The sequence below is a fragment of the Ipomoea triloba genome, chromosome 10, assembly GCF_003576645.1.
Source record: "Ipomoea triloba cultivar NCNSP0323 chromosome 10, ASM357664v1".
Taxonomy (NCBI): Eukaryota; Viridiplantae; Streptophyta; class Magnoliopsida; order Solanales; family Convolvulaceae; genus Ipomoea; species Ipomoea triloba.
Window position 1 is genome coordinate 24,454,539 of NC_044925.1, and position 16,158 is coordinate 24,470,696.

General features: G+C 31.3%; 1 protein-coding gene across 1 annotated transcript; it reads right to left on the minus strand.

Moving 5' to 3' along the window:
* Positions 1–10,999: 10,999 nt before the first annotated feature.
* On the minus strand, positions 11,000–12,902 carry LOC116031641 (gibberellin 2-beta-dioxygenase-like). Its single transcript, XM_031273897.1, has 3 exons — positions 12,307–12,902; positions 11,817–12,165; positions 11,000–11,508 (listed from the first exon to the last, which is right to left on the minus strand). Exons 1-3 carry the CDS (start codon positions 12,705–12,707, stop codon positions 11,221–11,223), a joined length of 1,038 nt encoding a protein of 345 aa, XP_031129757.1. The 5' UTR covers positions 12,708–12,902; the 3' UTR covers positions 11,000–11,220.
* Between the last annotated feature and the right edge of the window lie 3,256 nt (positions 12,903–16,158).

The window sequence follows — 16,158 nt, forward strand, 5'->3', positions numbered from 1 at the left end:
GATTTAACGGATGTTAACGGCAAAATAAACGGAGGACTAAATTGGTTAAATTTTTCAAAGTCGATGGACTTAATTGGACACGAAAAATTATCGAGGACCAAATTGGTAATTTCGCAATAATCGATGGACCATTTTGGTAATAAACCCTGTAAGGAACACTATGGTCCATGGTATAATAATTGTTTGTTCGATTAACTATTACCCGTTGCTTCAATTCTGTATACTAAAGCTCCATATTATCCTTGTAATGGTACTCAAATTAAGGCTATGTAGTATGTACCATTTACTCAACTTTCCATATTCCTCTTGCTTCTTCTCTAACCGATTATTACATTAAAAAATCCAGCACAACTTAGATACAGTTACAACTTCGGGTACTCAAAAGATTATATTCAAGTGAAATGATACGATTTCACATTGACTCCACAAGATATTGTGGAGTGGTACTTAAGTTAGTTGGGGCCAAACTTTCACTCACGAGTTAGTTTTCGTGGCGAAGTTAAGATCTTAACTTGAGTGCTATACCATGTGGTGCTCTTATTGAAGTCTGACAAAACCAAAGACATGTACATCAATCCCCTATCCACCATAGTCATAAAATATAAGGTGAGATTCTTCTGGAAGTCCTTTTATTGAGACCACCCCCTCCCCCCCTCCCCACACATACCGACACCTTTTAATCTCCTTTAAATTCAAACGCATAGAAATTGTTTCACCCATCAACTTAACAAAGAATTATATTATATCTCCATCTAGTTACATCAACCATATATGCGAATTTATATTTCACCATTATCATTATTATGTTGTTGAAAAATCTTGAATTTTCCAAGCCCATAGGTCATGGGTGAACTTGCATTTTAATCATGAAAAAAACACTATTTACACTTACACTCCCTTTCTCTTATTGCCAACTCTCCATCATTAGTACACCCAATTAACTATAATGGTGCCCTTAAAGAAGAGGATCACCCTCCAGGCTCCAACCAATAGATGTGGGCTTGTAAGTTAAATGTTTCACTTTTCCAAGGTTGTTTTGGTCCACCTGTTGGATATCCTGCACACTAATTACTAGGTTATTAGATTATTAGGCAGTCTGGTTAATGTAGGCCATGGATTATCGGAAACCCACAGTGATGATTTTGATGTGTTTCGTCTTTGTTAATTAAGCCACCATTTACAGCCAATAATCTCAATTAATTAACTTAGACTAAGAGCATTTATAGTGATACTTAGCTTGTAGCTCAATGATGATGACCAAGTCTTAATTAGCTTAATCCCAATCAATCTTCCTCAAAATCATAGCACATAAGATCGACTGACCTTTCGATGAGATTAAGCCTCGTATTTTGTGATGGCTTTTTATTTATATATATATATATTTTAAAATATATAATATGATGATTATACTCCGTCTATTTTAAAAGTATTGATGGTTTGACTCAATACATAGATCTATGAGAATATTTTATATACTCCATTTTTTATGGCAAAATAAACTTGCAGCCATTATCTGAGGCTGTGGACTGAATATTATTATTATTATTATTATTATTGGGTCCATAATGAATGCATTGTCAATTTAAGAGCACAAAATATTTTTTTGAAAAGGATGGTAGTGGGTAGGGTATGATTGTTGTACCCCTTGGTCAAGTCTGTTACATAGTCATAAAGTACGACATCATATGGTAATCCCTAGCCAAGTTGGTCGAACAGTTGGTTTGATAACCGCAAGCTTCTAAATTTGACTCCTCATGAGAACGGTCAATTGGCATTCTTGATTGGAGCCAGACAACATAGCTATGAGCAACCTAAACTGATTTACTTCCTTATAGTCCTTGCTAGTTAAGGTCACAAGACATGCAATTTCAGAACACACTTTCATATAGGAGTTGTAGACTTTTCTGTAAATTAAAGTACCACATAATAATATCATCATCTGTTGACATCATTAATTATACCAGTGTATATTACGGAGTAAGATTTATGATTATGATATTAGGGTTTGCTTGATTTTTTGTTTTAAGGAAATTGCACAATTGAAATAAGACGACAACAACGACCAAATCTGCAACAACATTGTAAATAAAAATCTAATGGGGAAAAACAATTGCTGCACGTTTAAATGATATTTTTTGAATTAATGGGTGCCAAATTATTTTAATAAATGGATCACAAGAAGATCTAAGCAAGCAATATAGTGATATAATATCCAAATTTCAGACGAAGCATCAATTATTCATTAGAGAGCCAATCAGCTTTATCCCTATGTTCCTCTCCTATATTTACCTCATATTATATACAACATTTACTATAAAAATTTTGTTAATAGACAACATTATAGCGATAACAACTTTAGTCTAAACTATAAGAAATTAAAATCATTATGTATTAGCACTTTTTTTTTTTTTTTTTTTTTTTTTACAAAGACAACAAGTACTTTGAAGCAACCGTTATCTTTTTGTGAAATTTTATAGTTCGTTAACAGACAACATTTCAAAGACAAATGCTGGCAACAAAGTTGTCTTCATCCCTCTCTATATCAGAATTTCAACCACACGACTTGTTGTCGTAAGAGTTGCAGTGCTACCATCCTTCTCCCTTGCCTTTGCCCTTGCCCCTTGTAGAGTCCTTTGATTCGTCTTTGCCCTTCCCATAACCTTTTTGTCATCATCCTTCTCTTAGGTACTATACGGAACAATACCAATTGGTTGGTTTTTTTGTACTACGTATTATATTATATTCAATTACTATGCGTTTTTTTTATAACTTGTCATGAAATTGATCATTGATTCATGAACAACAAGTTTTATTGTCATGTCAAGGTATAAACATTATGAATTAAATTTAAAAGGAACAAAATTAGATTTTTCTTTTGAAGTAGTACACTTTTGACATCAAAATTTGGAATTCAAAATTCATTTTGTACAAATTGTGAGTGCTGGGCGTTTACTATTTTTGGATAATGGTGTTATTTATGGATGACTTCGTGATGCAACAACAAGTAGTTAAAAATAGAAAATTACATAATAAAAAGTCTAGTTCAAATCACAATGAAGGGGTTGGTGCTGGCTTAAGCTTTCTATTTTGGTAATGATTAGATTTAAACATGGAAATACTTTTTTTTTTTTTCACGACTAGAATTTATCTATATTATTGCTTCTTCAAAATTTTTCTTCTTCTTTTTTCATTTTTAATTATCGAGTTCAAAATTAAACAGATTTTATTTCTGATTATTGATTGAAAATATGTCTCAAAGTGACAATTCCCGGACCCCTAATTTTCTGATTATTATACTTAAAATGTTGATTTTTAATACATTGAAAGATCATTTTTTAAATGTTTATTTTTTTGTGTACTGAAAGTTGATTATTTGGTATACTAAAAATGAGCATTTATTTATGATCCACGTTATATTGCAATGTAGACCATGATCCATCTTATAATTTGTTTATGTGGGCTGATGACATCATTGTTCTTTTCATAAGAAAAGCCACAGGTTCGAGTCCCATCTCATTTAAGGTTGGCAAAAAACTGTAGATACTTAAAAACCTATGATTGTGAATTAGAAAACCATCACATCGTCTGATGGTGTTGAATTGAAATTCCAACATGGGTAAACCTTATTTCTGGTTTTGCTTGGATCAGAATATGAAGAAGATCCAATGAATGTAATCAGTGGCACTTTGAACCTCTCCATTCTCCAAGCAACCTTCAATTCACTACGTACGATATTCAATGTTTGCAGCCACAAAAATGGTGGGTTTTGATAATTGCGTCCTATAAGCCGTGTTTGGAGCATACATGCCAGTTTAAGGAAAACTTCATTTGTTCACAAACCATAAGTAGGACAATTTTAAGGATATAGATGATGAAGTGTACACCAAGGGTTCCTATTCTGATTGGGAATTGGAATATTTTTCTTCCAACCAAATTATAATATCAAAGAATTTAGTTAATTTCATTGTGCACAACACGTCAACACTAATGAAGATCAGAGGATATCAGACAACATAATTGTGATTATCCCACATAATTAACACACTTTGAGTTAATATATTTATTTACTTTCAACTTGATATTTTCAATCTTATCATGGAAGAGATTACATGTGCAACATTATATTTATCATGTCTTTGAAATCGTTTTTGTATTTGACTATTATACAAATTTTGTATTCGAATTCACTGGTAGTGAATGAATAAATTAAACAAGCATAACATCACGTTAGCAAATAAATATTGCAGCAATTTACAATGCAAGCATTGGTCCTCCCGCCTAAGAGGTCGCTGAGTCATCGTAATTTACTTCTCTACAATTTTGTCAGGTCAGGGTGTGGGAGCCCTCGGGACAAGGGACTTTTCCTTTTGGGGATGAATATTAGAGTGATTTTTGTAGAAGATTTTTATTTTTTTTTACTATTTCTTTTGTATATAAAGTCTAAAGATTTTAAAATATTAGGGTGTGCTTAGTAAATGATTTTTTTTAGAGTTATGGAGAAAAAACGAAAAGTATATTCAAGTGAGTTTTTTTTTTTTTTTTCATTTGGAAAAATAAAAATTACTCCATATTTACTTAACTATTCTACTTAAAATTATTAGGGGGTTACTTGCAAGTAGCTATTGACAAGATTGGACAACAAGGAAATGACAAGTTAATGTTGATGATCTTTTTAACTTAGTGACAAGGTTGGACAAGAAGGAGATGACAAGGGCCCTTATTTTCATATCATCAACATTAATTATGATCTTTTAACTTAATTAGTGATAAATTGCAGGAGTTGTATTCGTCTTATTCATAGAGAAATCAACTCCTTTGTCGATAGGCTAGCGACACACAGATTTTATACAGATATGGTTCTTTGTATCACTGACTCATCCCTAAAGGGTGTACAATAAGCTAATTGTGTTGGTTTGGCATGAGCACACTTCTTGTAATTGCTTTTTCGAAATGTTTCTCTCAACCCCTTATTGTTATTGTTATTGTTATTGTTATTATTATTATTATTATTATTATTATTATTATTAAAAGTTCAAAAACTACTTAGAAAATAATCACTCAAAATTTCTACTTTTGTGTGTGTTTTTTAAGAAAATGAAAAAAGTGAAGAATAAAATGAAAGAAAAGAAAAAGCATATACTAAATAGATCTTTAAAGTTTCCCAATAGCACCATGTGATGTAGGAAATTACTTCAATTCACTATATATTTAAACTATAGTCATCTATAGTATTGGAGGGAGGTGTCAAGATGAAGTTTCATTTATTTATGAATGTTTAATTTTATTAATTGAAAACTTACTATAATCTATTGTATTTAATTGTAAGTTGTGCTAAAATGTATTATAATAATTTTTTTAATACTTTGATTTACGGGAAGTTCGTAGTTGACTACAAAGAGATAAATCAATCTAAATTGTTTATAGCTGACCAATTCAAATAAACTGAAAAAGATAATAGTTTATATATATATATTATGATTATTATCGAGAAAGCTTTTATTGTAATTTTTGTTACTATATTTTTCTATCAAAATAAAAAATTAATTAAAAGAGTGTTTTTATTATACATATTTTTTTTTCTTTTTTTTTCCTTTTTAACTATAAAGATATGACTAAAATATTTCACTTTTGGAAAGATACACTATAGTAAAAAGGAATTCAGAATTGTCTACACTTTTTGAAGGAGATTACATGGAATTCTTTTTTTTTTTTTTTATTATTAATATTGTATACCTAGAATTGGAATAATGTGTTGCCACTTGGACCACTTTTACTTGCCCACCCAAGAAAACAGTCAATAACTTTTCTGGTTGAAACTTGTGTCTGATTTGGACATATCTCATTATGAACAAATTGAACATTTGACCTTCGAATTAAGTTAATGAGTTATATAGTGGTAGCACTTCCTTAAAAGTTTTCATTTTTTTTAGTAATATGAATTATCTACTCATTATGTTTTAGTGCATGTTGTTGTTAGTTGTCTTTTCTTTTCAATTCCTTGAGTTTCAATCACATTGAGAATATCCAAAAATTCAGATGTGATTATATATATTGAATTAGATTTCAATTTTTTTATATGAATAAAATACTTTAAAGTTTCAAGTCTCATTGTATGTATTAATTGAATTTTATGTATATATGTTGGATTTTATTGCATGGGTTTAATTTGGTGGAGGCTTTATCTTCTTATTATGTTCAATTATAATTTTTTTTCTCAGTTATATTAGACACTAAGAGTTTACAAACGGAAGAAGTGAATACTAATTCATATTTAAAATATATTATAAATTTAAAAAGGTGTCAGTCATGGTATATTCCCACAAAGAAAAAGTAACTATTTTCGGACTATTGAACTAGAAAGTAACTCCTTACTTACTTGGTGGAATATTCAAAATGTTAGGCCAACAAATAATGTTAGAGATTTCAATTTTCATTTACTTCACCTATTATGGCTCTCATGACCCGTCCTATACGAGTCTTCAAGTGTTCAAAAACTCTCCAGAGAACCAAGGTTGTTACTCTTTGTTGACATCGTAAGTACGATGGTGTTGCCTTCCCAGATTTGTGTGACTTCTTTCTTTCTTTCATTTCATTTCTTCCTCAGCTCCTTTGTATCCAACAAGAAGAAGATCGAAGAAGAAACTACTTTCGAACAAGATAAATGATTCCAATTACAAAAACATGAATATACTTGCATATAGCTAGCAAGGGAGACTAATATGACTACATATTTCGTTTTTTTTTTCCACATCAAAACAGTAAAATTAAATCATTATCAAGAACTCCGATCCATACTGATAGCATCCATTTTTAACCAACATAATATACTTTTAAAGAGATCTCGAAAATATTTTTTTTCTGACTCGTCAATTCATCAAATCTTAATACTTTGAAGTTTGAATATAATCAAATATTATGTACTCAAAGTCTTTATCGAACTGATGTGCAAATTAAAGCCTATATATTCCATTGAAACATATAGCCAATTTGTGCGGCTAGTGCCCTATGGATGGCAACTTAATTGGCTACATATTATTACTATTGCATAACAGAGAAACCTCAGATCATCACACTTTCTATTATTGTTTTTGTGTACGAACGTTGGACTATTTCACAAAACCTTTTACTAAAACTAGTTTGTGCTTGTCATTTTCAGGCTGCGGATTCACACTACTTTTCTTTCAGCCACAAGGCCGGCATGAGAATCATATAGCAAAAATATGTTCACAAGCAAGGGCTTGAACAATTCATCAACAATTTCCCATTAGTTGCTTCTCATAACGATCATTCATCTTTGACTTTATTAAAAAAAAAAAAAAAGTGGCAGCGATTTCTTAAAAGAAAGAAAAATGTTAGCCAGTCAAACTTAAATTTGCACGTATTAAAAAAACTATCTTGACAAAATTGAAAGTTTTTTTTTTTTTTTTTCCGAAAACAAGAAGCTAATCCATTAAATCATAACGTTTACAAGGAAGTTCAATGGAATGGTAAGACATTCCTTACCGTCTGACACAGAACAACTTTCCTAGCATCGTTACAAAAAACTTGATTGCAGACTGTTTTATCAAATGGAAGCTAAGCTAAGTTCATTTGAGGAACTTGAAGCTTCTATAATGTCATATATGATATGGCAAACCATAGACAAGACTGGTTGAAAAGTTTTGTACACCACCTGGACATTTATCTCCACTCGTCTGGCCATTGACAATATTCTCATTTGAAAGCACACACTCAGTCTTAAATCTGTGAGATAATTGACTGATTTATCGGAACATATTTCACAATTTTAAAATTCAGCTTGGATGGCTCAAAAGTGGAGTTTTAATTTGTTGATTAAGAAGTAGATATTTGCTAGTTCACAAATGGAGTTGAAAGCACAATGCTTGGGCATGGTGCAGGAGCAGACACTAGAATATTTGTAATTCACTATTATTTCTTTATTTCTTACGATTTTAATTCATTTTTAAAATATAATATAATAATATTATTATTATTATTTAAAATTATTATTACAAAAAGCACACAATATTTGAAAAAGTCAAAAAAAAAAGAAGTTGCAATGTTGAGTACTTGAATGCCTTTCAGCATTTGAAACCTTACAACTACTATTTACATAAAAAAAAAAAAAAAAAGAAAAAAAAAAAGAAGAGAGAGACTGACTTAGACAACCACACCAAATTACAATTTACTGCATTTCAGGGTTGCAGGAAGCCTTAAACATGGTTGATGTGCTCATAAATAATTATCCTTTCTTCTTCTTCAATATTTTGAATGCATTTTGTGAGATAGGAATATTATATTATATTATTCTAAAAAAAAAGGAATATTATATTATATTTAACCCATCATTCGTATCAGGTTTAGCCGCTTCAAGGTATAACAGGTAAAATAAGTAATTAAGAATGTGCACAATTCGGTGAATATTCAAAAAGAGACCAAACAAAAAAATTGTTTAATCATTTTTAATTGAAATATTTTAGTTTAATTAACGGTTAAGGATTTTTAAAACTTTGTGTTAATGCTTAATTTAATTCTAAAATGTCAATTAACTGAATCAATTGAACGGTTAATCGAATTGCGCATACATATAGATTTTAAAATTTTTGTAATTCAAAAATTAATAGTTTAATACTATTAGTGTAGGTTTTATTATTATTATTTTTTTTTGTCGTTTATATATTGATATTATGACTATTTTGCAATGTGAAACTATGAATTCACAATTTTCATTCATAAATTTTAAAGATTTAAAATTTTGACTAAAAAGCTTCATCATTTCAATTAATTCAGAAATAGGAATTTCAGTTGATTAATGATTAAAACATTTGTAAATTTAGTTAATTCAGTTTGGTCATTTTGTTAAGCGTAGTGGTAAAGTGTTGGCTCATATGATAGATAAACGTGCTCTTTGTAATGCTTGGGGAGGATGAACGGGTAGAGTATCTGGATTTTATTCTTCGTATTCTTTATACTGAGTAAATAATACGTGTATGGTGAGTAGATATTATTAACTTAATGTATATGAGATTTGAATGCAATTATTTTCCTAGAAAACAATAGAGTGGTACAAATGTTAAGAGTCGGACCCAATATCTTTAAAGGCTTGCTATAGTTGATTATATGTCAAATGACTTTCTCAAAATACTTATCGAAAAAGTTGTTTTGAGCAACTTTTTAAATTTTAGTATTTTGGAGCAATAAGCTGCTACAAAAAACTAATTAATCAAACATTTATATTAGTTGTTTAACCAAATCAAACAGCTAATAGTGGTCTAACAAGTCAAATTTGACTGATAAACTATGTTACCAAATATCACTATGGATTTATGCATTTGGACCGCTTTGTTGGGCTCTTAAATATCTTCTTGAATTAAATTTATTAGGCTAATTATCACTTATTCGCAAAATAACTTTTTTTTTTTTTTCAGATATATATAGAGTTATACACACATGAATGATGTCAATTGGCTAAGCTCCCCATTTAGGATTTTTCTTGGCTATACCTAACCATAACTGTTGATTAAGGAAAGAGTAAACTAAGATTATATATAAACCTACATGCTCTGCAAATTAAAACTTATTAAGATTCCTAAAACACAAACTAGAACATTATATTAAGGTATACATACATACGTTAAACCTTCAGAAAAGGAGGCCGCAGTAGTCGCAATCAAGACTGAGTTGAATGTAAAATAGAATGTTGAAGTCAGAGACAGTATGTCGGATTGGGACAGGGGTTGGATGGTCAACTTAAACTCCAAAGATTATCACTTCCCAATGAGTGTACTATAAGAATAATGGTGGAGACACACCATGACATTGACTAATTAGTTTCCCACTATTAGTATAATTATTTTGTCATTTCTGTCCTTTTCATAAATTATTATTAATTAGTTAAGACAAAAATACGGTGTAAAATATATATATATATATATATTCTATGATTTCTCTTTATTTATTAGTGTAATACTTGTGTATGTTATGTACATAAGAAATATGCTAACAAAAGAGCATCATGCTAAACAGGCATACTTTCAATATCTTATCTGCATTTTTTACATACAACAAAAGATAAGTATTAAAAACTACGGAGTATATATTAAAAAATAAAGTGCATGTAACAACATCATTCCAGCGTAACAAGAGCTGAATGCCTCCATGTGGACAGGTGGGTCCAATACAATAAGCTCGAGTTATAAATGCTCAGCATGAGCGGCTAACCAATCATGTAAATGTTATATTCTCTCCACGGTCTAATTAGCAACTAATTAAAGGCAACAATTGCATGAAAATTAGGATCTATCATTTGTATCTTCCTCCTTATTTGATATTCTCAATCGTAACTTGGAAACTACTATCTAACTCCATATATCGATGCATCTTTTATTTTAAAAGAATACTGTCAGTCCATAGTTAATGACTTCAAAAATCAAGAAACATTACTTTTCTAGTTATCGGATGATGAAATATTTTATTTCAATGAACCATAAATTAAAATTAAATATCCACATTATTTTGGTGGTAGAGTGGTAGGTGATCGCTAGTAATTTAGTTTCAAGGGCAAACCTGCTCATACAACTAACTGTAAAAGTTACTTTCAATTTTCAAATGTCATCAAAGTTATGATAATAAATGTTTCATTAAAATTCAATAAAACATTATAGTAATCAACATTAATTCGGCAGTGCCAAATGTTGCGATGTACTAGAGGTGAAGTACAGTAGTAACTCGTTAGTACAGCTAAAAAGAAGCAACCCAATAGCAATTAAAGAACTCTATAGAGTTAATCATAAAAAAAGATGCATGTCGTTGTTTTTTTTGTTTGGTTTTGTTTGTTGTTGTTGTTTTTTTTTTTTTTTTTTTTTTTTTTTTTTTTTTTTTTTTAGAAATCAGCATTATGGTCCATCGATTGTTTGATTTGTTTCCCAATTGTCAATATAGTTTCATGTTTTAATTTTAAAATTTTGTCAATTAATAAGTAAAAAAGAAAAACAAAAAATAACTATAATCTTTCTTTGGGTTTTACTAAATACAATACTATGTATTATATAGTACATAGGAACCGAAATACCTATATACATGGTGGATAGCTTTTACATATATAACTAGCCATGTCTTGCAGACAGGGTCTGGGGTAAAAATTCCCAGAAAAAATCTGGAAATCCCCCCTGCATATATATTGATATATAGCGAAATCTAAAAACTTATACATTATGTTTTCTAATTAACAGAAGTTGGGTTATTACAATGCAGGGATAGGGATTTGTTGTTCTTCTCAAACAGGGAAAGCCTGTTGTCAGCCAACTTTGTCTTGTAAGCAGACTTCTTGTATTCATGCCATGTGAATTCATTGTACAGACTCTCTTCCCCTTCTTCCATAAGGGAAGATAAAGCTGCAATCTTTGCACTCAAAGGTGGACCTCCAAAGTATATCATCGACACCCTGGCCTTCAGGCTGTCTGCCAGCACCCTGTGCTTCACACTCCTAAACCTCCCATTAGTCATCACCTGCAAAAATCAAAATTTTTCGGAGGATAAGAGAAACTCACAGTCACTGTCTGAGGGTATGCACTGACAAAGGATCCCAAAAAGTTAATCCAGCAATCACTATTCAAAAGTGTGCACGGAATAAACCCTAACTGGTATGACAAAGGATCATACAAAGGTAAATCAGTCTAAACTATTATAACTGATTGGTCAAATCAAGAAGTCTAATAGGTCGCTCTTGGGGCGAAGGTTGTAACCTTATGGTTACAAAATCAATAGTTGTTGGGATTGAGTCTATGAGAATGGAGAATGGAGAATGGAATGGATACCTGCAGGGAGTCACCAACATTGATGAAGAAAGAGTACTGGTCAGGGGGGACAGAGACCCAAGTGCCATCTTTGAGGGAGATTTGCAGGCCTGTGGTGTCATTGGACCTGACAACAGAGATCACTTGTGGGTCTGTGTGCTCTCCAAAACCAATCAGATTTCTGCCACTCAATGCTTGGAGCTCTGGGCATGGTGGATAGTGGTTTACCCTGAAGCAACAGTCACTTTTCTCATCCCTGATCAGCCTGCTCAGCACATTTTTTGGCCCAATCTTCAACCCCTCAGCCATCATCTCCAGTAATTCACAGGTCATGTTCTTCACAGCCTCAGTATACTCATTCACAAGCCCCCTACAAACCCACAAATTTTAGTCAAGAAAACTTCAGTACCAACAGGGCAGTCCTGAGCCCATGAAGACCCATTACATATTCTTTTTTTAATAAATAGTGTTATAATTATAACATAAAACTTTTAATGAAAAGTGAACTTACCAAAAAAGGTCAGAATTGCCAGGAATGGTAATGGGTTTCTGGGAAATGAGTTCAGGGTTAGTGGTGAATAGGAGGTACTCAATCCAACCCACATCGCCATTGGACCCAATCCTCCTATTCCCATAGCCATAGGGGGTGGGGGGTCCAGCTTTGTCCTTCTCATGCTGGGGCAAACCAAAGAATTTCACAGCTTCACTTTCCAATTTAGCCATGGCCTCCATGGGAACTCCATGGTTGACCACCTTAAAGAACCCAAACTCCTGGCAAGCCTTCACAATCTGGGTTTTAGCCTCCGGGTCCAGAAGATCTATCACCGGAATCCCGCCGAACGACGCCGTGTTGGATTTACAAGCTTTCAGCACCGGGAAATCCTCAAGAATTGGCTGAGACAAAACCACCATGGCTACCGGAAAAACAGAGGGAAACTAACAACGTTGTAATTTCTTAATTAGCAGATTTTAAGATTGGGGTTTTGGAAGGGAAAGTGTGGATGAAGTTTGAGAAGGAAAAAACGGAGTTTAAATGGAGAAATGGTAATGCATGAGAAAGCTGAGAGAGGCGTTAGAAACTATAGTGAGAAGAAGACATCTGGCATAGTCATAGTGTATCTGCTTGGCAATTTATACTATCGAGGGTGGCATTTTTGTATATTTTTTTAATACCTACCAAGTTAAGTATCCACGTCACATTGAATATGAGACTAATCATCTTTCAACCATGGGTCCTCCTAATGGAATTGACTTAAACTTATTATTAACTCGTTTTTCCAGTAAAAATGGTTGGAATTAATGTTAAGCATAAGGGTCACACTTGTGTGAGACCGTCTCACGGATCCTTATTCGTGAAACGGGTCGGGTCGGGTCAAAACACCATGCAAATGTCATACTTATATGCTCAAATATAACACTAATCAAAAATACAATTGTTGTTACTTATAAGAGAAAAAGTAATACATTTTTCATAATAAGTAATGTTGACAAGTGCCTCTCACTTATAAGGGCAAAAATAATACTTTTGAGGAAAACTGTAATACTTTTAAATCGAAATGTAAAAGTATTGTATTTTCCTTTAAAAGTATTACATTTACCCTAATAAGTAACACAAATTTTATTCCTGATTAGTATTACATTTGAGCATATAAGTATGAGATTTGTGCATATTAGTGTTACATTTGCATCGTGACCCGACCCGACCCATGGTGAGACGGTCTCACACAAGTTTTTGCCTAAGCATAAATATACAATCCAACTATCAGACTTTTAGTTTTAATGGAGCACATGTTTCAATTATTAACACCATTTGAAATTCAACTATCAACTTAAACTTTTAATTGAGATAGATCACATATTTCAATTATTAACACCATCTGATCTTCACTCATACGTATTTTACACATAAAATTAAAAATGTTGGAAAAGTGAAATTAACACCATATAATTCACGCAAAAAAAATAATTGAGAGGGTGAAATTAACACCATTTGATCTCCTCTCGTACGTGATTTGCATGCAAACTCAGTTGGGAGGGTGAAATTAACACCATCTAATCTTTTATTGTACGTAATTTGAACGTAAAAATGATTGGGAGGGTGAAATTAACATCATCTTATCTACTCCTGTACGTAATTTGCATGTAAAAACTAAAAACAATTGGGATGATGAAATTAACATCATCTCCTCCACATGCATTTGTAACATAATTTGCACCATGTGTCATATATGTTAATGGAATTTACCCCCCAAAAAATATTAAATCATTTTCAGGGTGATATTAATCATCTGATCTCCTCCATCTTCATTTGTAAAGTAATTCGCCATGTGTCCTATGTTGATGAAATTGATCAAAAAAATTAACTCGTTTTCACGCAAAAACTGTTGAGATGGTGAAATTAACAACATCTCCGTGTCAGCATTTGTAACATAATTTGCAAAGGAAACCCAATTTATTTAAGTAATAATATTACCATGAAGTAGCAATTTGTTTGAGATTAGATTCTTCAAAACGGTGAGGTGGGGACACATGTAACTAACATTAATGCTTCCGTTGATATTTAATCATGGAATATAAACATGATAGCCTATATTTTATTTTAAAAAAAAAAGAATTTGTTATTTCTTTAATTTGAGAAATTGGAATATTCTTGGGTGCATTGTATATAGTCATTAACATAATGGGCAAAATTTAAAATGATATGTTGATTCATCTGACTCTGTCATATTATTGTAAAAAGAGGAAACGTAATTTAAAAAATGACATTATTCTGTGCACATCACGTGACACGTATACTTGTCAGTTACATTGATGGGTCATAATACACATTGATCAACTATACACACTCGATCAACCAAAGTAAACTGTGTGGTCAAAGTTGAATGTTCAATCATCAAAAAGACGTATGAGCATTAACACGTCATACTATTCATAAGTCATAACTTACATATACTCATCGGCTACATTGACTAGGCATACATATTTAATTTTGCACTCAACTAAAGTAGTGAATTCAACGACCAACTTGACGCTCAAAGTTTGAATGATTCAAATCACATCTCCCCATCATCTTAGATCCACATCAAAGAAATGGAAAAATGTTGAGTCCAATAATTGAGAATGGGCAAATACAATTTGTCTATTAGGCATAGGTTTTTTAAGTGATCATCAATCCAAAAGATGGAAGAAAGATTAGTTATAGTCCAAGTTGAGACCTCAACCATATATTTTACAATTCCAATTATTTTTTTTAATTCCCAAAAAAAAAAAAGAGAAATTATTTAGTGTGCAGGGGTCAAAATAAAGTAAAATTAGCTTTTTTAGTTTTCTTTTATCTAGGCTAGTAAATAAACTTTATTTTTCACTTTACTAATTTTTTTTATTATTTTTTTTTGCATAGAATAATGCCGTCCGTGTGGTATAGGAATACTTTATAGGATGGCACATATAATTATAAATTATTCCCTAGGTGAAAAAGAACATATGCATAGTGACAAATGGTCGAAAACCAAACGAATTGCACATGGGCTTGGTCAAGTCAACTCGGTGCACTGCATTTTTAATCAACTACCATGGTCAACTTATTATTATTTTTCTTCTGTCCAGATGATTTTTTGATCCGGCAATTAAAATTGACACTTAAATTGAAAGATGTGTTTCATTTAATTAAAATTTTAATTTAATAATGAGATCAGACATTTGCTGATTTTTTTTATGTTGTATGTTCAACAATATTTTAAATTTAAATAAGAAATTTAAATTCTCGAGCATAGATCAATAGCGTAAATATTAAATATCAACAATATAAGTTCTAGTTTGTACCTCAGTGAGGCATTAGTTTGACTATTGTCAATGTGGGCATATATACTAGCTTGGCAACATTATTAAAAAAATTAAATATAATAAAACACTAATTTTAAAAGTTAATAGTTGAACAATAAAATAGTCTAAATAGTTTAATGAAACATTAATACAAAGTTTTAAAGGTAACGAGCCTGAATAATTTGAAATAAAATTAGTATATTAAAGTTTAAAACTCCAAACACCAAAGTTTAAATAAAAAGTTAATTTTAAAAAAATTACTATTAATATTTGAATGTTTGGCCACGACGCACCATATAGGAGCCTTTAAAGTTCGAACCCATCCTACTTTTATTATGTAGTGGGGCGAGTTGGACTAACAGGCTTAGCTATTTTTTATCGTTCTAATTAGTAGGATATTTAATTTGTTGCGTTCTTGACATTTAATGACTAAGGTTTTGATGATGTGGTTATCAAAGTAAAATAAATTCAAAATTTATAATAACTTGTGATGTCTATGATCGAGATCATATCGATCTATTGGTCTTATTGGTTTGAATTA

Excerpts from the sequence above, each read along its gene's own strand:
- LOC116031641 (XM_031273897.1), bottom strand. The coding sequence starts at position 12,707 with ATGGTGGTTTTGTCTCAGCCAATTCTTGAGGATTTCCCGGTGCTGAAA. Across the intron at positions 12,166-12,306 it reads GGCAATTCTGACCTTTTTTG|GGGGCTTGTGAATGAGTATA; the intron begins GTAAGTTCACTT and ends GTGGGTTTGTAG. Across the intron at positions 11,509-11,816 it reads ATGTTGGTGACTCCCTGCAG|GTGATGACTAATGGGAGGTT; the intron begins GTATCCATTCCA and ends TGATTTTTGCAG.